The 23,771-nt window shown below is 38.6% G+C and overlaps 1 protein-coding gene across 5 annotated transcripts in view; it reads right to left on the reverse strand.

The window, feature by feature from the left end:
* The window catches only part of TOX (thymocyte selection associated high mobility group box), a 271,473-nt gene extending 248,025 nt beyond the window's left edge, over positions 1 to 23,448 (reverse strand). For 2 of the 5 annotated variants that reach the window (XM_065585611.1, XM_065585612.1), the window contains exon 1: positions 22,571 to 23,322. In XM_065585611.1, the coding sequence (XP_065441683.1) occupies positions 22,571 to 22,678 (108 nt within the window). In that variant the 5' untranslated portion in view covers positions 22,679 to 23,322. Of the gene's footprint in view, positions 1 to 20,396; positions 20,520 to 22,570 lie in introns of those variants that run through there. The other 3 variants (XM_005301157.4, XM_065585609.1, XM_065585610.1) reach the window with 3 other exon arrangements.
* Positions 23,449 to 23,771: the final 323 nt, after the last annotated feature.

Raw genomic sequence — 23,771 nt, forward strand, 5'->3', positions numbered from 1 at the left:
ATTATCTTAATGTGTTTTTCACTGTTTTTCAGAAGGAGAAAGAAAGAAAGAAAGAAAGAAAGAAAGAAAGAAAGAAAGATTGCTGATGAAATTATTTTAAGCATGTTCTGGTCCGATTATTAATGATGATATTCCAAAAGAAATTTCTGCTGTATAATAATATCATTGCATACAGACATCATAGTTCCTGTTTCCATTCATTTCAGTGGGATAAAACAGAAGGCTTACAACAACAGATAAACAAGCACCATGTATTATTCTGCAGTTCTCCTCAGTTGGGTAGTCTTTGGACAGCATTTTAATGGCTGCAAAAAAAATTGCACATGATGAATAAGGATGCCATTCTCAATTAACATGGACAAAAGATCATAGCCATATTTGGCAAATGAGGTAGCTGTGGCATAAGAAAAGCAGGAGTATTCACAGACATTGCCACATACATCACTGCCCGCAAATGAAAACAAGTTAATGACATTTTTGTACACTTGCCCAACTACATGACTACACATTAGCCCCAAATTAAATAGCACAATGATTATATCTTGCATTTTCTAAAAATAGTGTTATTAATTTATGCAGCACTAAATATGGATACTCCCAGAATATAAATAAATTATGAGTACTGAACTAAAGTAGCCAGAGTTACAAAATGTACTGTCTTCATTCAAAGTATCTCAAACAGTTCTAGAAATGTGTGTTTCTCTTTACATAGATCCACTTCAAATCACCATCACAAAGGGGAAAATCACCCCCGTCACAGGGCATAACCACCACAGACACGGCATTACCAACCCAGTTATCCCCGCCACCCTGAGGCAGCACCAAGCTATCCCTAGACAGTGTCCAGTTCCCCCTGACATCTCAGCAAACCCAAACCTCCTCCACCACATACCAACACAAGCACCCCAGACATCTTGGCACCAACCCGTCCACCCATGAGCAAACCCACATGACATTCAGCACCCCCTGGCCACAGATCCAGTGCAGTTCCATTGTGCAAGGGGAGGGCAAGATCCCTACTCTATGGAAATTCTGCATACAGCGGAGGCTGGGACAGAGTAGTGGATGGGTGGAGCCAAGAAATCTCTGACTAAAAGGATTCGACAGTCATTCAGTCAATGGGGACTGCTACCTATGATGGGGTGAACTTCTGTCACCTACCAGAAAAAAAAAATTAGAGCTTGCTGCACCAGCATACAGGGCGCAGTTAGCTAAGGACCCATTAGGCACCAGGGCCTTATAAGGAGCTGAGCAAGCTCAGTTGGTGGAAGAAGGCCCAGGAGAGAGAAGGTAGGGAGCTTGTTCTTGTTGGCCTGGGGTAGGCAGACTTAGGAAGGCTACAGAAACAGAACAGATCCCTGCAATGGCCTCTGGAAAGGGGGCAAGATCTGGGGATCAGCGTTTCAGAAGGAGAACAGTTGAATAGATGAGAACCACAGTAGAAAAGCTGAGGAAAACCAGGAGGGGTGGAAGATCACATCTCCAAGAGAGAAAAGGCCTGGGGAGCCAGTGCTCTAATAAGAATAAAAAGGAATATGAGTGGAGCCCAAGAAGGGTGAAGGACTTCTGTTTTGGTTAATTTGGGAGTATTATTCAAGATGGGCTTTACTTTGGGACTCTGGGTACCCTGGAAGGATTTGGACTTTGTGACTTGGCTGGAGGGCTGAGCCACAGATACTGGTGACATTATACATGGTCACTAAGTGGTGTTGTGAGTGTGCCCCATCACACTATCACCAATAGGAGTTACCGCAATCTAGAAGATGCAGTAATGTCAACTGGCAATTCTGGCCGTTCCACAGTGGAAAATTCCTTCCTCCCTTCCCTCCCCCACCCCACATAGAGGACCTCTGCAGCTTGGTGTAAGGTACAGAATTTGGCCTAAATACCATAAACCAAACACAGAGCAGATTGGAAAGGGGCATTTAGTGGCAATGCTTCCATGCCATCTTTTACTGGGGTTTTGTGACACAAAAAATCTAGCTTTTTTTAAACCCGTTGAAAGCAATCAGTATAGCTTTTCTTTTACAAATCTAACTAAGTTTCTCATTTAAACACTAGTACTAAAGAAGCTTTCTGAAGGCTTTCAAAGCTATGAAATTGACATCCCATTTTGCTGACTCAGAATTCTGTTTCTATCTCAGTTAATCGACAGACAAACTCTGAAGGATACCACTATTAAACTTATACCTTTTTACATACATGTAGATATATATTTTTAAAAATCCTCTTTGTCCTACTGGCAATTATTTGTCCCAATTCAAACAAATTTTAAATAGGACACACTTTATTTGTGTAACTTAAAATGTTTTGGTTGTTATCGGATAGCTATTCCATACAAGTCTTGCATTTACATGGTATATGAATTTCCACTTGGCTAGGATCAGTTTTTCAGATACTGGACTAGTCAGTCTCATCTAAACAGTTAGTAATTTAAATTTATGGCTCCTTCATTGATTTCAAAAAGATATTACATTATGTTGCATATATGTATCTGAATATACTGAAATATCACACCAATGAAAGATTATTCACAGTTCAGTGTGTGGCTTATATAGACTGTCTACGAATTTGGCTTCTAGGTCAATTGTTCATAGACTTCAATTGTATTAATATGTGTTACATACAAGCAAGCATATCACGCACAAAATATAACTATTCAAATGTATGTTTGTGTAACTTGGTGGCAGTCCACAAATTGTTTTAAAAATGCATCCTATCTTTCTGCAATGAAGGGCTAAAGGGAAACATATTCCCCCCACTCCTTTATGAGGATATTAATGACTATACAAATCTTTCTCTACAGGAAAGCGATCTAGTCTGAGCATCACCTGAGTTCAGTCAGGAATTTAAACCCAAGATATATGCAAGTTTACAAAAATTACATTATACTCTAAGTATGAAACAGATAGATTTAAAAACATTAAAGTATAAATGTGTACAGGTCTGTCTCATCTTACGCTGGAGTTACGTTCCACAGTCAGCGCATAAAGCGAAAATCGTGTATAGTCAAAATTACATTGAGTGTAATGGCGGGCGGAATTGCCTGCACTACAGAAACAGTATTTAAATTGTTGTTTTTCTCTTTTTTTTTGTTTTTTGTTTTTTGGCCGACCGCGTAAAGCTGAAATCGCGCATGTTAAATGCATCTAAGATGCAACAGACCTGTACAAGCAAAATCCATGACTAAAATCCTTCATTAACATACAATACATTGACAAGTAAAAGGGGCACAGAGCTGTTCAAATTCATAAAATAAATGCAAATATAGACACTCATAGCTGAGAAACCAACACAGTTTCTCAGAGCCATTCCAGCCTCTAGGTAGATAAATATTTCCCTGCTAGACAGACAGACATACCTCTCTCCCTCACACTCTCAGACCCTTTCTGCATTTGCACATTGGTTCCTGGAGCACTTTTAAACTATTTCAAGCTAAAACGGCTGATTAGCCAGCAAGTACACATGAGGCCAATCCATGCTAAATACATTTTTAAACTCTGTCAAGCTCTCACTATCCAAGGAAAGTGATCCATTGCTGAAAGCCGTGGCTCCCCTTTAACTAATCCATTTCCAACATTAATGTCTAGTGTGGACAAGACAAATACTTACATTAAAGTGCTGGACATAGAAAAAGCTTTGTCTGCACAGGGAATTTTTGGAAAATCTTTCACTGTTGCAATACCTATATTGACCACATTCTGAAGCAAAAAAACTGCTTCAAGAAATAGGTTAAGAGGCAAACATGGACAAGGCCCGTCTATATGGAGTTAAGTCATTTGCAAATACCTTCCACCAAAGTGGAAATCCAAATGAGAAATGGATTTAGAAAAGATATAGATAGCTTAAAAAATAATGAATAACAACACTTGTAGATGCTGAATAATGCACCCATGTGCACTGCAATATGAATCACAGACATAACACCAGCTCTGGAAGATTTACATGCTTCCTGTTATGCAGGTCAGAGAAGAGATGTAGTCAGGGAAAGTGGTGGGAATGTTTCACCCAAAGCAATATTCCCATGCATGCTGCTTGCCCTTGAACCCCAGAAGTGCTCTGCCAACTATTACCAGTACATTGAACTTACTGGCAGTAGATCTGCGAGGAAGCTAGCAGCAAATAACAGGGCCTTCCCATCCTGTAGTGACAGCCAGGATGAGCAGACCAAGGTGGTCATTCTGGTCATGCTCCCCTAAACTTTTAGCACCAGGTTGGTGAGCCACGGTAGAAGAGATCAATAGATGCATTTGTCACATTCCTACCAATTCTTTAGAATCCTGTGATCCTCTAACTTTTTAAAAAGGAATCATAATGCCACCATATAAATCCATGGTATGCCTACACATTGAATACTGTGTACAGTTCTGGTCACCCCATCTCAAAAAAAGATATATTAGAACTGGAAAAGGTATAGAGAAAGAGCAACAAAAATGGGGAGAATGGAAAAACTTCCATATGAGGAGAAATTACAAAGATTGGCACTGTTCAGTTTAGAAAAGAGGCGACTAAGGCAGAGGGATATGATAGATGACTATAAAATCATAAGTGGTGTGGAAAAAGTGAATAAAGGAAGTATTATTTACCCCTTCACATAACAGAACAACCAGGGGTCTCCCAATGGAATTTATATGCAGCAGGTTTAAAAACAAACATAAAGGAAATACTTTACACAACACATCGTCAACCTATGGAACTCATTGCCAGTGGATGTTGTGAAGGCCAAAAGTATAAAGGGTTTCAAAAAGAATTAGATAAATTCATGGAGAATAGGTCCTTCAAAGGTTATTGGACAAGATGGTCAGGAATGGAAATTCACACTCGGGGTTTCCCTAAACCTCTCACTGCCAGAAGCTGGAGCTGTACAACAGGGGATGGATCACTTGATAAATTATCCTGTTCTGTTCATTCCCTCTGAAGCATCTGGCACTGTCCACTGTCAGAAGACAGGATACTGGGCTAGATGGACCATTGATCTGATCCACTGTGGCCATTCTTATGTTCTTGTGTTCTGGGTGAAGATGAAGCAGGGAAATCTTAACCTAGAAAGAGAATTTTTGAAGAAGGTTACAGCAGGGAGGTAAGTCTCAAATGAAACTTAACCACAGCTTTAACTGCATAAGAGCTGGCTAAGAAATGTGCTATTGTAATTAAAATAAGATAGATAAGTAAAAGTTCTTTTAAATTTGCATTTGTTGGACTCTTCGATGTATATCTACTTAAATCTGCTGGGAGGAAAAGCAGTTCTTCTTGCATCTGAGGAGATAACATATTCAATATGCTTAATAAAAGGTCTTTAGCTATCAATATGTTTAAAATGCAATAATCCTGCAAATTAAGGGCCAGGTGTGTCATTTGTTAATATAAGAAATGTGTTGGGTATTTGGAGTGAAGAAAGATTATGTAAATCTTTATTTAAGAACTGAAGGTATCCAAGAGGGGGCTATGTAGCTGACATGCACCCTAATCCCTCAGTCCTTAAATCTGACAAAACTCTCCCTTGACATCAGTGGGAGCTTTGCCCAGGTAAGGGCTGTAGGCTGCAGACTCTCTAAATGTCAAAGCACCGATAAGGGCAAGAGAACTGTTATTTTTGTAACACAAAAGAGAGGTTCTGGAGATGTCATTACATTTAAATGTACTCTGGTATTGCATTCTGCTTTTCCATCTCAGCAGACACTGTTCCATCTGAACAAGATGGACATAACGCAGAGCACAGTACTTTACATTAAATGCAGTTATAGGCAAGAACAGCAACCTTGGAGTGACTCATTCATAGGAGCAATTCATAGGTTACACTGGGTATGAAAGGCAATTTCAGAGTACCGCAGGAAGAAAGGGAGTTTTATAACAGAGGTGATACCAACTAATTTAGAGATACAGCTACATACAGTATAGGATACATGCTGAACACTGCACATGCTTTTTTTAGACAGAAAAGAAGTGTCCTTTACATATAGATCCCTACTTCTGAAAATACTCAAGCCTAATTCTGTCCAGTACTAAAATGAATTCATTTAGGGTTATTATTATAAATGCTGAAACATATTAAAAATTCAACACCAAAGAGAGGGGAGCTTTATATTTGTGCTGCATTGAATTTTAACGCAAGATACTAAGAACCGGAAAATGTACTGAGAAGAGCTGCTGACAGCCATCAGCAGCAGCGCTGTGCAAAGGGTGTATGTAAAATATAATAAGAGTTTTGGAACTATATTTCAACCCATATAATAAAGCACTGTGAAGGTGTAATTGCTGTCATTGTTCCAAACCTTATTAGAGTAAAGAACAAAATGGTAAGAAAATAAGATTTGTTGAATTATTATTTAAACAATTTTTGCCATAATTCTGTCATCTGTATCATACATTGCTTTGTCATGAAAATATAAAATATAATGGAGTTCACCTTTTAAAATCTATTGTGACAGACTTCTACTAAATGACAGCAATTACTTCTACTAAATTAACTTCTCCTACAAATGAATTGCATAAAAATTGATTCCATGAAATGTTGTTATAATCTAAAATTTAAACCCATAAAAGCAAGAAAATACAGAGTTAAACTGAAACTTCATTCTTAGCCAACCCAAAAGTGTTTAGATACTGCAGGACTTGCCAAAGAATGGATAATCCTTCATACAACATGTGCTGCGGTAACTAAAAAGTTTCAAGTTAATGATGGAATTCCAGCCTTAATTCTGACTTTTCTTACTTTTGTGGGTTTAAAAGAGGCTTTTTTAACATTATTTCAAACATTGCCACTTTGTGTTTAATTTCCTTAGGGTTGTCTTCTTCAATGCTTAGCCGAACAGTCGGCTGTAGCGATTGTTCGCCATTTGGTCCGTTCCAATGCAGTCACAAGGGCTTGATGGCCGAAGAGTCCAACATAGGAACAAACTTGAGGAATCCATGTAATGGGGGTCTGCCTCTGAGGTGCCTCCACCCCTAGGTGGAATTTTATTCCGGATGTTACAACCCACCCAGAGAATGGCATTTGCTGGAACGTCTTGTGGCATTCTCCTGACATGTCCAAAAAGGGTAAGGCGCCATCAGTGGACAATGGCCCCGATAGTCCCCCCCCAAAACTCAATCCAGCAGAATACATTTGCTACCTTCTTATTCCTACAGTCAGATAATGGGCCTGCAGCAGACTGATCTATCTATTATACATGCAGAGAAGGCGGCAAAAACAACAAAAATTAAGCCTCTATAATAGGAAGTTGTGGACTGGCAAAGTGGAAGGAGAAACCATGTAAATGAGCTCTCTGCCGCCTGTGCTCCATAATTCTGAATTCTTAATTGATCTTCCTCCCTTTGAGGTGCTTGGGAACATGATGTATTGGACTACGGAGTAGGGTTGAAATAATATAGTTGAGGGAGAGATGTCACCTAGCCTCAGGGGCAGAAAATTAGAGGGTGAAGGGACTCTCACCTTAGAGCAGGGGATATCTCTGGATAAACAGTCCAAGGAGTGTGACTGAAGGCCTTCTCCTCCTCAACTGTTTTTGTGTTAAAGGATCGCTCTCCAAAACCCAACACACACACACTGCTGGGGTGGCCTGGGGATTGATCTCCCTCCATGATCTACTTTTGGAGGTCACTTTTCCATCCTTTCTTGGATGAACTCAGAAATGGAACTGTCACAAAAGGATTCTCTGATAGCTCCTTTGATGTTCCTCCCTGATAGAAGGATGTGAAGTCAGACGATTAAGAAGCGCCTGGAGTAGGATCTCAGGGATCTTACTGAACAATGTTTAAGAAAGGAGCCGATGAGGACAGCCATAGAATGCCTAATGTGACATTTCATGGACTCTAGAGAAGGGGTACTTTTCCCTTTGAAACAGAGAGAAGACTCCACAACTGGGGAGCTTCTATGGGCCTATAGCCACAGAGTCAAATACTACCTGAATTAGGATCTTAAATAAGGTTACCAAAGATTTAACACATTGGACTATAATGACTTCTGTACATGTGCATTTATGAAACTTTTAAAATAACTCGACCTGACTGACATTAATAGCTGTGCTATCATGTAAATCTGAACTTGGCTACTTTTCTGGACTGGAACATTGGCCCAGTAGGGCATTATGTCTCCTTTGGAGCTACACTGTTCTGGATCAGTCTCAAGAACTGAGTAATTACAAAGTTAACATGGACATGTACCTTAAAATTATAGGTGGGGCGATAACTTCTTATGATAAATAGATGACTTTCAAAAGTCAAGATAGCAAAGGACCCCATGTCCACTTTTTAAATTAACTGTCAAATTTTCATATTTTTAAAAAAGCAGGACAAAATATTTTAGAATTAAAGAAATATACAGAGATGTGTGTACTCAGCTTATTCTTTCTATTCTCCTACTGTATATTTTGAAAATGTGCCCCTCAGCATCATGTTTTCTCCACACTAGTAGGGAAAGATACCCCCTAAGAGGGCACTGGGGTTATTCCCTCATCCCTGACATTGCACCCTGCATGCTTGTGTGACCGGGGGAGAAGGGAAGAGTGCTGCACATGTGCAGGATATGCACTGCCAGCATCATGACAATAGGCTAGTGGGCTCCTTGTCTGGTTCAGCAAGGGGCTCGACTCCTTTTGCTAGTATCCACAACCTTAACATAAGGAAAGGGTGAAGGGCGAGATTCAGAAACAGTGCTGGAACACTAGTTAATTCTTTGTTGGGCAGAGGACTAAAAGTAGCCCAGCTCCAGGTTGCACTCAACCTGTTAATCCTGGACAGTTTTACTGGAGTTTAATTAAGAAATCTGCCGCCTATTTAAACTATATCAGGATGTTGTGCCTCTCTTCCTGCTGTGCATGAGTCCACAGACAAATACATTATTTTTAAAAAAAATAAAAAAACAAAAGGAAGTATATGCTTCTAGAGTGAAATCATGTGCTCCATGTCTTGTTTCATTCAAGAATAAACATTGATAATGCATTTTCAGTTCCTGAAAATAGTGAATTAAATGGACACAGGCTTAACTAGAATAACACAAGCCGGGACTGCTTTAATACTTTTTCTGCAATCTTCTTTGCCTGATAAAGTTCATTACAGTAATGGCATCTTTAAAAGTGAAACACAGTCAACTGAATAATACCTACATTTCTCACTTCAAAAGTACATTTTTCTTCTCTGAGCTCTCATTGTTACATACAAAAACCTCCTTAGAGACCCAGAAAATTTAGCAAACCAGTATATTTAAGTGAACACTATACATTTTTTAAAAACAATGGCCATCACTTTATACTACAGGGGTAGAGAAGTGCCTTTTCTTATGAAATTCCACTGAGGTTTTACTGAGAAAAATCACTTTTTCCTGTCTTGTACTTGCGTGCCTCAGGAAAATTTTGACAGCATAAATATCCTTAAGTTGGGCCCTTGCACAACCAAAGCAGCAGCAGACCCTACAATGGGAGCTGCAAGAGCATCTGTAGTGGAAAGGAATGATGAAGAGTTGGTGCAAACTCACCTAATCACTTTCCAGGACCCAAAACATGGCACCAGCAGCCCATCCCCTCCTTGAGCTACCAGCTAATACAGTTAGCCCTGTAGCTCAAGTAGTGGCAGTCTGAGCTGCAATGTCAAAAAGAGGTTCACAGATCAAACCCTGTTGATGGTGCATGATGGGAATGGATGGAATGAATTATGTCCTCTTCAGAGTATTTCTGCACTGCAATGTAAGCTCAGGGTTACTAGAACTCAAAGTTAGCAGACCCTGGGTTTGTTAACCTAGGGCTTGAGTGTCTACACTCATTTGTTACTCCACATTAGGAATGGTTGACCCCAGGTCCCAGCCAAAGGCTCCAGCATCTATACTGCATTTTGTGAGCCTGAGTCCAATCACCCATATCCCAGACTTCCTAGAGTCCTCCCAAAATGTAGCTGCTCTAACCCTTTGTTCATGGTGCAATGTGAGAAAACTTGATTGTCCAGAGGACAAAGAAAGTTGGCCCATGGGACTGTTAAATACATTCGGCAGACTCCCAGAGCACAAGTCCAGTGGGGCTCCATCTATACTGCAAAGCAATAGGGTTTGAATCCTGGGTCCCAGTTTGACTCAGGCTCAGATCCGCCACCTACCTGGTGTCCTGGGCCCCTGGGTTATTAACCTGGAGCTGGGTTAGCGTGATTTGTGTGTAGACAGAAAAGGTGTTAGGCTTGAACCTGAGTTTAAACCCTGGGTTTACACTGCAATGTAAACATACCCTCAATCACATACCAAAAAGCCACATTAAAAGAAAGTTGTTTAGACTGAGAAATCAAATACTCAAAAGTCAGGAAATGCCAGATTTAACTTGCCTGACAACCTTAATTCTGCCCCCTTGTGGCTCATGCACTATTAATACAGTTTTAATTATACAATCACATCCTGTTCTTCCCACAAGACCCCTGGCTCATTTGGTGCACAGAATGGATGCACAAGAGCACAGAATCAAGGTTTCACAAGTTTAGGCTTAAAATAGGAGTAACTGGATGATGTTCTATGGCCTGTTATACAGGAGGTCAGACCAGATGATCTAAAGCTGCCTTCGGGCCTTACAACTCTATGAATTATTTACACCCTTCATCCCCACATTGCATACAGTCACACACAGCCAACGTGTTCAAATGTAATATGGCCCTACACCAGGAAGTAAGGCGACATAAATAAGGGAGTACTTTCATTCTCAGAGCACAGAGGAACTAGGATGGGAACTGTTGACTGACTCACAATTCTTTCCCGGGATTCTTCCTGGAGCAGTGAAGCCACATAAAGGGTCTGTACAAACCATTGGACGCAGAACCTGATTTCCACTTAAGGTCCCCTAAAGCCACCTTGCTACTTTGTTTCTTTAAGTGTTCATATTTTAAAACAGCTTATTTAAAAACACAACTGGCGGTGTTTTATTGGTGGGTTTTGGTTTAAAATGAAAACGAGAATCAGGTTTAAGACATCACAATACGATAGCTGAAACATTTCTGTTTGTCATAATGAACTTTTGGCTTCTCTATTTTTAGCTGAGCTCTTGTTTCACTATGGAAAATGTTTAAGTGAATTTCTCAATGTCATCTTACAACACCACAGTGTTTACTTAAAAAAAAAAAAGAAATTCAGCATTTAGGGCCCAATCCTCCCATTGAAATCAATGGGAAAATACCATTTTGCAATCAGACCACTAAGTGATGTGTTCCTACAGTTCTTACTCAGGCAAATCTCCCCCTGAAATCAGTGAGAGTTTTGCCCAAATAAAGACTGGAACAAACCCAATATGTATAAGAACCCGTCACTATTCACATATACAAAAAAACACAGTTTCCTCATGTCTTATGTAAGGTGCAAGTTACTGAAGGGACGTCCAGCACAGTCAATTTTTCCACTGACTTTATTTTTTTTTAACTAATTTTGTTCAAAGTACTCTTCAGAAAAATAAAAAGTTGAAAGATAAACATACTTTTCACAAATGCTAGAAGAAAAATATGTTCTGGCAGTCTTTGACCAACTTATAATTGAAATGAATTTACATAATCAAAATATATCTTAATTTTTGTTAAAACATTCTAAAAAATGATTGAACACATTTTTTTTCAGCTGAAAAAGTTTTACAACCACAGAAGTATTTTGCTTTGTAATTCACTCCTCAGTGGCACACACCTTTTCCCCCCTTCTTTGGAAAATGTATCAATTGCTTATTTAAAAAAAAGTATTTTTGGCATGGCTGACCTGTAGAGATATGGAGCTAAGCAGAGTCAGTGAATCCACTCACTCTGATATGCACACATGATATGCAATTAAAATCTCCATTCACATTCCTACAGGGTTGTCAATCAAGAGAAAAGCCTTTTTGACAACATTCAGTGAAGCGTACCAACTAACTGCTGAACAGGAACTTAAACAGTAACAGCTTTTGTTACTAGCAAGAATGGATTTTACCAAGATTGGGTTGAGTTTCTAAAGAAATCATTATGTTCAACATTTTGGGGGTTTTCATTAAAAATGAAAATACGTCAAAAAGCTTTTGTATGCTAAGCTATGATATTATGTAATACATCAGAGTTATCAGATATGTGAAAAAAACCAACCCTTTTGACTGTAGGAAACAATTTAACCTTTTACATTTATAACGATTACAAGGCAGTTTATTGGGGAAAAGAGGACATTTTGATCTGTTTGTTATGCACTAGGTTAAAAAACCTTTTTAACATTTTAAGGTGTCTGGTCACAAATTAAAGTTGGGAAGTCATTGTCCAGTTACCAAAATGATCCAGTTAAAACAACATATTAAACATTCACAACTTATATGAACTACTTATTAGTATTTCAGAATCTACATTTTCATTTGAGTCTCTCTAGAAAATATTATGCACCTAGAATCTTTTCAAATGGACAATGAAGATGTCATGCCTATAACTTAGTAACTGTTTAATACCTAATCAAAGAATGTATACCTCACAATAGTGTTAGTATACTTTAAAGTCATAAATCTATAAAAGCGGGGCACAGTAAAAATGAATATACTGTGCTTGTTAATCTGCTGCTGTGTGTGTTTTGAGCAACTAACCTTGGACTACAATTCTGAAACAAGTTAATATCAGATACTGAAATATTTGCCTTCTTACTTATCATGCTCTCTAACTGAAGAGAGAGCAGATGCATCCTGACTATTAACAGTCATGACAAATTGCCTTACTAATGAATGTTACACACTGAAAGTGCCATAACTGATTAAACTACAATTTCCCACTACTAGAGAGAGAGAGACTTGGGAACTCCAGCAGTGGACAACTCTGATGTTCTGCCAACAGGCCTTCAGGGCACAGTGTGGTATTTAGAAAAACACACTGTAAATTCCATATGAATATATTCTAAAAGACTATGTGTATACAACAGGTTTTAAAGAACATTAGATGAAACAGCTTAGATTTGTAGCTCATGAGCCATGTAAAAAGGATGTGTTTTAACAATTTTAGGATCATTACAAGGCTGTGTTAATAATATTTCTGTTGGGTTTTTATACTCACCCACCCTCCCACCCCCCAAAAAAATTGCTTGTGCTTTGCATTTCACATAAAATCTTTCTTTTGTCAGTCTCTTTGTTGGTGCAAAATTGGCAGCAGTTCAAATTCAAAGTACTCCTATTCATTTACTGACCATTAAACCAATGTCATTCTAGTTCACATCAGCCGGAGAGCTAAGCTCTAAAAACATAAAAGGCTTGCTTCACCACTAACGAATAATGTGTACATTTTTACAGAGCTTAAACCTTAATGCTTTGCCTCAAACTAACAATACAGTATATCTTATCATTCCTTTTTCACAAGCAGGCAGCTGCTGAAACGCTTGCCACTTCAAAATATCAATTGCTTGCCAGAGTTGTCCTCAACACACCCTGTCAAACTCATGTATATTGTGCAATGAAAATGGTGCAGGACTGAAAGCTAGAAATTGTGTCAAATTTTGCTGTAAGGGTATGATGTGCAAAGAACAACGTATGACAACCGTAAAGACTACAAACAATAGCAGAGGAGCCAGACACTAGATACATCACAACTGCGCCAGTACATATTTTATTGTATGTATTATATATTTAAAGCATGACAAATGTACCATTGTAGACTGTGCTACACAAAATAGAAACCCTTCAGCTAGTTAGGCTTTTTTTCATTTCTCTTGATGACAAATATGTAGTTAAATTTCTCTGCCTTTTGAGCATTTGTCTGCAAATCATATAGGAAAAAGATATAAGATTTTCAAAATGAGTAACAGAAACCAAAAGACAACAGTACAAGATGAGAAAATGAGATTTTGTTCAGTTTACACTTTTGCTTCTCTCTGGGAAGACATAGCCAGGGTTACCTTCAAGAATATCTGAGGCTATGCAAAAGAAATACAATAGCACTGTCCCCATAAATTACAGTATACCTAATTTTAATGCAGATAAGTGCTGGTCTATTGATTTGCATGTTTCCCTGGCAAAAATGGAAATTCCATGTGAACATGTTCTTTGTCTGCAGAAAATAAATTTTAAGCTCTTTATGAATACTGCATTTTATGCCAAAAGGGAAATATAAGAAATAAATAGGTTGCTAACATAACATATATATGAACTCAAAAGAAAGTAAGTGGGGGAAGAGGGTGTATGTACATATATATTACACACACCGTTTTTTCACACTTCATTATGTTTTCTTTAAGGGGTTCTGGCTGCTGAAAAAATGCTTCTCTTCAGAGTACAATCTTAAACTAACTGAGGGAAAACTGGAATAATAAGCAACACATCAAGTTAACTGTAAAGGTGACCATAGTAATACTAATCCTAAATTAAAGCAACCACAGATTGCTGAAATGGGAAAAAAAATGTTTGAGGAAAGATTAACATGAATATCTATTAATCTTTCCACAACTCCGCTTAGGTTGCAAAACCTTTAACATACAAGTTTCTAGAGGGCCATTAACTGATATCAGGCTAACTGAAATGAATATAAATGCTTTTAAGGTGTTAATAAATATTTTGGAAAGAGAATAGGTGTTTTAGGTAGCTGGGGGTGCTGACCTTTGCTGTGTTTATTAGTGGGACAATGATGCATTATTAACACACAGCAGCTGTACCTGAACTGCTGCCATGAACATAATAGCCTTTTATAGCCATCAGGGGAGTGAGATAGGAGGCCTTTATTAACCACTAGACATGATTAGCACATTATGTGAACTTTAGTAGGCAAATTATCTCTTATTGAAATATGTTGGTTATAACTAATTGTAAACATGATTTTAAAACCTTTCCAATGCAAAACTAAGAGTTTTACTACCATTTTGCAAATCATTGGCTAGCAATCTTAAGAGAAAGGGTTTCTGTTCTATTCATACAATCTACTAAAACAACTATGCCTCAAAGACCTGATTCGACTAAGATCAAAACTATCAAAGTATTAACAACTCCACTTCATGAATATTAATCTTCAGAAATAAAATAAAACATAAATGAAACATTGCACCATTCAGTAAAACTGTTAATGAAGAAACCTGTTTATTTAATATATATTTTCTATTAATGTTACAAGCAGTTCTTAAAAGATTAGTTTTGTAATACATTTTCAAGAGTTAACTTGAAAAAGTAACACCATACTTTACTTCAAAAAGCTTAATTTTGGGAAAGATTATCCCATTAGCCTTAGCAAATGAACACAGCGCTGAGAGTCCATTATGAATAGTCTTTTATGCCCTAACAGAAAGTCATTAACATAAAATAAATCATTAGCTTTGATATTAAGCTTCTACTATCTGTAGGTTTCTATGACTAATGTTCATAACTGCATCTGCCAAATGAGAAAGCATAACCTTTAAAAAAAAAGTATATTCCCATTTTACTATTATTTTCTGTCTTTGTATTATTTATTACTATTTCAGGCTGATACAAATGTGATATATATATATATAGGGAACAAATATTTTCTGATATATACTGACAAAAATCCTGTATGACATTCCAACCAAAAAGATGACCTATAATGAGTTTATTTTATATACAGAGAGAGATACATACACACACCCTTTCCTGTCTCCTGTAATAATTGTCCAGATAGATCTTCAACTTCATGTGGTATCCATCACATTCCTCCTTCTGACTAGCTTCCTTGCGCAGAGGTTATCACATTCTGATTTCAGTGGGAGTTCTTCTTGAACAAGGACTGGGCCCCATTATGGATTTCCTTACTATAGCAAATCTAATAGCAGCTGTAGCTCCCCTGGAACCTTTAAGACCATACAAAGATCTATAACAACATTAGGAGACAAAAGCACTACCAAAGAAGCTCCACTTCTGTGTTTAGCCAGCCTGTATTTTTGAAAAAACAATCTCCACCAATCAAAAATAGCATGATGAGCTAACAGTCAAGGATGTGAATGCTAAGACAATGTGACATTTTTACTAACCTGGATTTATCAGATGTTCATGACACTCAAGTGTGTTTTGTGACTTGGAAGGCAGTATGTTTCTTGGGAGGAAACTATGCTATTAGGATCTATCGCAAATCTACTGACAGCCCAGCAAGAAATACTAACAAAATAGTTGAAGAAAAGTACTTAGATATATGTTTGTATTGCAAACGGAAGATTAGATACATGTATCAGTACAGCTATATAAAACACAAAAACTAAAAATAAAATATACTGTATAAAAGATCACAGGAGAGAGAACACCACAAGCATAAATATTAAAAATGACAACAGTATCATGACCTTTGTAGTAAACAATTTAATTTTGAAGATTTAACTCAAAATTAAAAGCTAAACTCTTAATTTCAAACTCTTGGTTTACTAATGTAAAATTGCTTAAAGAAAAACACTGAAGAAAACTGATCCTGGGAAACAAACTAAGCTGAAACGAATTTTGCTTCTTAGCAATGGCCATTATGGAAAGCAGTTTTGTTACTCTTGTTGCTGATGCTACACAATCAGTATCTAAGTATAGTATATTACTGTGCTGCCATTTTCAAACTGAATGCTGTAGGGGAAAGTGTTATGACCAAGAAAATCTCATTCAGGTTAATGTGAATTTCATGTCTTAAAGTATTATGTAAGTGCTGCTATAATTAACACTCTGTTGGCACTTCCATTATAAACCACATTTTTGAGTAGTTTATAACTCAGCCTTTTTAATGAGAAATTACTCCTTGGACAGAAAATTGGTTCATAGGTTGTATAACTCCAGTACCCATGCCAACAAAATGTTTAAATCGATTAGGCCAGATTTAAACTGAGCATTTTAGTGTTTACAGCCTATGCTAGGTGTTCACAGGGCATGTGTTCACTTCACAAAAATAAACATAACTGCCACTAATTGTCACCATTGTCAATTTCACAGACCAAGGATTGAATGGACCTGGACACCACACTCTCACCACTACAAGTGGTTAATATTGAGTCACATTGCCAGAGCACAGGGGAAAGCTTTTGCTACCACTATCCATTCTCTGTCGTGTCTGCTCTCAATTTGGGATTTCAGTCTCCAGAAATTTTGGTCTATTGCCTATCATGAGTACAACATTCACTTTGTTTGAAGAGCACAGTCTAAAAATGGAAAACTAAAAACTGTCCATTTTCATGTGACACTATGTAAAGGAAAATCCTGATTTAAAAAAAACAAAAGCAAAAGTTTTGCAGGCTTCTGGGAACTGCATGGTGCAAGCTCCTAGTGAAAGTGCTGAGTTCCCTCAACTCCCACTGAAGTCAATGGGAGTTGAATACTGATTTTCTCATAGGATCAAGCCCTGAGTCTTTATGGTGAATAGTGACATTAGCTATGTTTTAATTTGAATGAAACGCTGTACTCCTAATTTAGCATACCCAGCAGTGTACTGGTTTAGCTTTTTGTCCATAGACCTCACAACAGCTATTTTAAAGGCAGTGTTGCAAAGCTGAAATCCATTTGCTAATGGAACAATAAAATGTTACCTTTCAAAGATGTAAAAATGTTCTATAAAATAGGAAATTCTAGAATGATCATGAATATTATGATTTTAAAATATGTCAGTGGAAAGTTTTCTCAAAAGCCCACATACATAATATTTCCTATATTCTATGAAAATCGGGATCACATATTTTCAGAAATACTGGAATCTAAGCAGACGTATTTGAGGTTTGCTTGTATCTCTGGGACTACATACTTGGGTCTAATCTAAGAGAAGTTCATTCAACTTCTTAATATGTGACATTTCTCTGAAACCCATTATAAGGCTTCAAAGCTTGTAAAAATCAACAACAGATGAAAACATTAACATGACAGTTTAATCTTTTCTCCAAGAAGCACCAACAAATATCAAGTATGACTGTCATGCACTAAGTGACCAAAGTTGTTCAGGGGAAAGAAAAAACACACCCTATTCAACATAAAGATTTAATTGAATCATCCACTGTTATGTGCCACACTAAAAATCCCTCAAAAATACTAGTACACAATTCTAGTTTTGGAGCTCTCTGAGATCCCAGCATTTAGGAATATCAGCAATAGAATGTATGCATAGTGAGCCATCAGAAAAAGTAGACTTTGGAAAGATACACTCATGGGACATTTTGTAAAGAGGAATATCCGTGTTGTAGTTAGACCTGAAAATGTAAAATATTCTAAAATACTGAAATACTTCAGTCCATTTAAGTCAAGTCATTAACAAAACTCTTATCTGTTTACAAAATATTACCCATGTTTTTTCACTTCAGGGTAAAACAGCTTTTTCATTGTGTTTAGTCTTTGAAGGGGGTTTCCTCTTATTTTTTAAACAGCTACATTATTTCTCTGTAATCAGGCTATATTTTTCCATTGCATTAACAACTACCAGTGCATCCGGAGTGGATGAGTTGTAGGCGTCTTTATTTCTGAACTAGCTAGACTAGAATCCAGTGCATAATTCTGCAAGGCTAACCATTGGGAGCAGTAAAGAACATTATTTTCTCTCCTACTGTTGGCAGGGGTCAGCATCCCTGTCATTAGCAGTGTCAAAATATAATTATATTACTGATCCTTATGTGAGCAGATACCTAACAACACATGAAAACATAAAACATGCAAATGTTTCAACTCTTCTTATAATACTTGTGGAAACAGACTTTGGAGATGGCAGTACAATGAGGAAAGAAGGAGGAATATTATCGCTGTGTAGGTATATTTAAACTGATGATCTGACATCTTCAAATAGTACAAAACCCAGACAATATTTTTCTACTGAATTCATGCGGTGTGCTTATCAAACATAATTTCTTTTTGTAACATTAAATTCAATTAAGAGCTATGATGTTACTTAAAACAGACATCAATTGAATAAACTGTTCTTATTAGCCCATAAATGTCTGAAATGCAGTTATGCTTCAAGTTTCAAGAGATGAACAGTATTACCTCAAGTCTAAATCTGTCTGTCCACTATGTTATTTTAAAGGCTGACCTATATACAGCAGCATACCATCCATTCTGTCTGTTTGTATAAGAGATACCTCACACAGTTGCCATAACCAACATTGTTTGCATTGTTCTTTCACTTTTCTCCTTCCATGGGTTATGTGAGAGAAACAAGTAAAAGTTCGCATAGCAAGATATGCAAAGCATAATGTGCATTTACAGTAAATAGAGGAATGTTAAAATAACGTTCTAAACATTTATGCCTAAGTTTATAAAACAAAGATCTAAGTAGTCTTTTGAAACAAAGACTGCCACCTGAGACACAGCTGAGCAGAAAGATGGGACTGTATGATCTACATTATTGTATTTTCTTTTAAGAAGCCATCAAGAGTGATTCATTCTGACTATAGATACCCACAATACATATGTATATGTGGACTGCATAATTACAAGCCTAAAACAATTATCTGATCATTAATAAAATTTATGTTAACAGATCAGTTATAAAACTTTAAAGTCCCTGACTATTTGGGCAAGGTACCTAAATTAGCAGCCATTTAATTAGAGTAAATATGTCACAGAATAAAGTTAATCAAACAATCTTTAATTTTAACCTAAAAAAAACCACAGATAAGGGGCCAAACCTGCAATCATTATTCAAGCAAAACTTCCATTATTTCTAAGAGAGCAGGATCCTGTCCTGAATGAGGATTGCAGGATTTAGCCCAAGGTAAACAGTATCAAACAAAACTAGACTATCACACTCCATCAAATGATACCCTTTGCTTTTAGATATCATCTGTATATAGTCCACGTCCACCAAACTTTCTGAAAATAAGTTCTAGGAACCTCCTCCAAGCCACTGAAAACACATTAATGAAAATGAGTGATGGCTGAATATTTTTAAAGCAACTAAGTGTTTAGAACAGGGCAGATAAGTTTTCACAGCAATGTTAATCATGCTGGGTAGAGGAACTGAGGGAAGAGGTGGAAAATGAAATGTTCAGCAAATGCATGCCTCTCAAGGGCCTAGCAAACCTATTCAGTCCATTTAATATAATCAATGAGCAGTGGCAAAGATGTTTGAGAGAGACATGTTCATGCTGTAGAAGGTATCTTATATGAAATATTCCTAGTAAGTCATCTCCAAGCATAAAAAATTATGTCTTATGACTGTGCATTTTTTAAGTCCATTATCAATCCAGGCTAAGTTAAATAGAAGAGTTACAACTTCTCTACAGAATGAGTGCCTCATTTGCATTTAAAAAGAACAGTTTGCTCCTTCATACATGGCATGACTTAAAAGAAGCTTCAACCAGCTAGTAAAAAATAATAATCTGAAAACGACTTTCTAAATTAATTTATTCGATTTGCAGTGCAACCAACCAAAAATGATTTAAAGCACTTAATTGGAAAATGATTTAATATATTAAAGTAATTCCTGATTTTCCAAAGCATTTAACTTTTAAATTAAATCTGGCCCACTTTCTCAAGAATGATGAGTGAAATGTGTATTCAAGTCATTACCTTCTTTTTGAAGCTTTAAATCACTGATAGGTTTAATAACGTTTGTCCAGTTTCATTGCCAAATGGGTCTTCAGACACTCTGGTGCATATGTCATTAATTCTATCCCATTCTTCTTTACTTTCCAGAACTTTAAGGTTACAATTTACAATAAAAGATAGAAAATGCTGTATATGGCAAGTCAGAGACCAAAAGCAGTATCACAATGATCGCTATGAACATTTAAAGTGCACTACATATATTCTCTTGCACGCAGCTGTCCCCCACCCCTCCCCATCCACCCCACAAAGTTCACTCTTCTCCCAAACGTCTCCTGATCTCTAGGGCAGCCTGCATGGACACTAAAAACCGTGGTTACTTAAACATTGCTAAAAAACGTTCCTCTGGGATCTCTTTTGAAACTTCCTTAGGCATCAGTCACAAGGGGCCTGATTTAACCCTGAGTTCTCTAACTCCATTGACTATAAAAGAGTTACACCAAGGATGAATTTGGTCCTTTATGTTGCGAATGATAGGTTAGATCATGCTGGAAACCTTTCCTGAAAACTGAGGGGGGCTTCATCATAATGCTGCACACACTGCTTCTAAACAGGTTATATTTGACTTTATTGTTTGTTTATTTTTATCACTGGGTCTATGCAGTTGCCAGGAGTGAGGGGACAGCCCTAAATATCTCTATGACATGTATTGTGATTTGTGAACCCACCATGACAATGGACCAGCAGAAAACACAGTAGTGTTTTCAAATGAGTTAAACTGGGAGTACTGCTCCTTTGCACTGGGCATCTCCCCCTTCTCCGAGTGTGTGTTGCAAAGACTGGTTGGCAATAAGCAGACACAGAACCCTCTGAAAGAAATACCAAGCAGAAAGCAAGTCTCCTTGCTGACTACATACACTACCAGCAGTAGAGTTTGCACTGCAAAAACATCTGCTACAGTCTGCAACAGCAGCCTTCCAAGCCAGATTTTAAACAAAAGCCTAAAACGTACAGGTTTAAACAAATCTTCCTATAAGTGCTTGTTCCCAGCTTTCTCCCCTGGCGTGGGTGTGCTCAAGAAGTGCTTTGGGTAGCTTGCACTTCCTGATTATTTCCTATGGCTAGCGTTTTATTCATGGGCAAAGCCCATTCCACAACAGAAAAGAAAGTGCAGATCATGCATAAAATACCAGTTGGCTCACGCCACTGAGACAGTAATAATGAAAATATCCCTCCTCTCTTGTTCGTGGGCAAACGGATCGCGAAGTGATCCGGGATCACAGCAGCAAAACGAGTACAAGAAAACCCAGTGCTCGGGTCTTTTGTAAATAACACTAGCCTGCTTTGCATTTCCTCCTTCTCCCGGGCTCTTGTAGTAAACTTCTTTCTTTAGAGACATAACCCTATTTACAGTGATTTAATCAAGTTACAGAGGAATTAATAAAGCAGTTGAACAGCCAGAACAAAGTCGATGTTCTGTTCAGAACAAACTTGTCACCACCCATTTAATTCTGTACACAAAATAAAAAGCGTGGTCCCGTCATCACAAATTGCTAAGTACAAGCTTTTCGTGAGCCTTGACACATGAACTGGAGGGTTCACGCAGAGCTTTCCATTATGTTTTGACTTGGGGAAAACAAATCTTTAGTTTGTTTGTTTGTTTGTTTGGGGGGGAAACAGAAGACAGAGTTACCTGTTCAATTAAATATCCCACATGGACATCCTTTTTCCACGCTGTTTCTCAGAAAAAAAATGTACATAATAGCTACTTAGACTTCCAGTTTGGGGGAGATGTTATGAAAAATTCTTTCCTCCCCCCACCTCCCAACACACCCCGTCCTCCTCCAAATTATTCTGGGATTTTATTTTAGTCATTCCACGAGAGAGAGAGAGAGAGAGAGAAATAGATACGCACACGGGTAGATTCCCAGCAAGCAACCAGGAATCAGAGAAAACGCTCTCACTTTCCTGCACCATCGGGGTGTTTGGAAAACACCCAGAATTTGCCTAAAATATAACATTTTACTACCACACCGCCCCCCGCAAATAACTCCCACCCCGCAAGAATGGCTTTGGGGTGGCTGCCTTTCCTTGAGAGGTTAACTCAGTATGCAGCCTGCCAAGATCTAGCTCCCATTCACTCGCAACAAAACAACACCACAGATAAAGCACCTCAAATAAAACAAAACACAAGTCACCTTGTTGCAATAGTAGGGGTCCAGGCAGGGAGAAGGTCCCAGACAAGGGGTATCAGGAGTGGCTGCAGGCTGTGGTGGTGGAGGTGGTGAATAAAATCTTACGTCCATTTCACTAAAACATCAAGCAAACTCCTTTCCTCTGTTTTTTCTTTTTTCTTTCTTTTTTTTGTGTTAACGTTCGTGCAAAACAAAAACAAACAACAACAACAAAAACCCCAAGCAGGTTGAGAAGAATCAGCAAGAGGTGCCTGAGATTAGGAGAAAAAGAAACACCTTCCTTGCCTCACATCCGTTGGTGGTTTGTAAAGAAAGAAAGAAAAAAAAAAACTCTTCCAAAAAAGCACCAGTCTGCAGATGTCTGCAAGAGAACCGGCAGCAAACCCTCCTTCTTCTCCTAGAGCAGGGCAGGTAACTTGGAGTATTGTTTTCCCTGCACACACATGCACTAGTCGCTAGCCCTGGGTGTAGATTTCGCTCTCTATTGGAGTCTTTGAGTTGTTTCCTTTCCCCTCTCTCTCGCCTTTCTTTTTTTTTTTAATCTCTATCAGTGTGTGAGTGTTGGGGGGAGGGGGATTTTCGTTTCTCCACCTTGAGGAGTGGGGAAGGGGGAAAGCTAGTGCACACCCGTGAGGCGGGGGGGCGAGGCGAAGGCGCTCTGCTGGGCTGGCCCTGGAATGGCTGCCCCGTGCTGCTCGCCGGGAGGAGGAGAGGGACACCGTGTGCGCCGCTTCCAGAGTCGCGGCTCCGAGTGTGTTTCACACAAAGGGGCTCGCGAGTGAAGAGCCATTCGCGGCTGCCCGGGACGGGGCTGGGGAGTGCCGAGAGGGGGCGCTGCAGCACCCTCGAGCCGCCACCCCCTGCCTTTTCCACCCACCTCCTCCGCCGCTGCCCTACCCCCTGCCAGTTACTATGGTGCCTCCTCAGCCCAGCGCTGCTGCCCTGCCCTGAGGGGAAGGAGAGGAGCAAGAACAGGGAGGGGTGGGGAAGGAGTTAAAGCAGGGGGCAAGGAGCAGCAAAAAGGGGGTGGGGAGCACTTAAGTGGGACCCAGGAGCTCTGTGTTTTCTGTTCCTGACTCTGCCACAGGCTTCCTGGGTGTCCTTGGGCAAGTCACCCAGAGAACCTCTTCGCTGTGAGGAAATACCCATTGCATGGAGTCTCAGAGCCTGGGTCAGCCAGCGCGGGGCTCCCAAGGCAGGGCTA

The sequence above is a fragment of the Chrysemys picta genome, chromosome 2, assembly GCF_011386835.1.
Source record: "Chrysemys picta bellii isolate R12L10 chromosome 2, ASM1138683v2, whole genome shotgun sequence".
Classification (NCBI taxonomy): domain Eukaryota; kingdom Metazoa; phylum Chordata; order Testudines; family Emydidae; genus Chrysemys; species Chrysemys picta.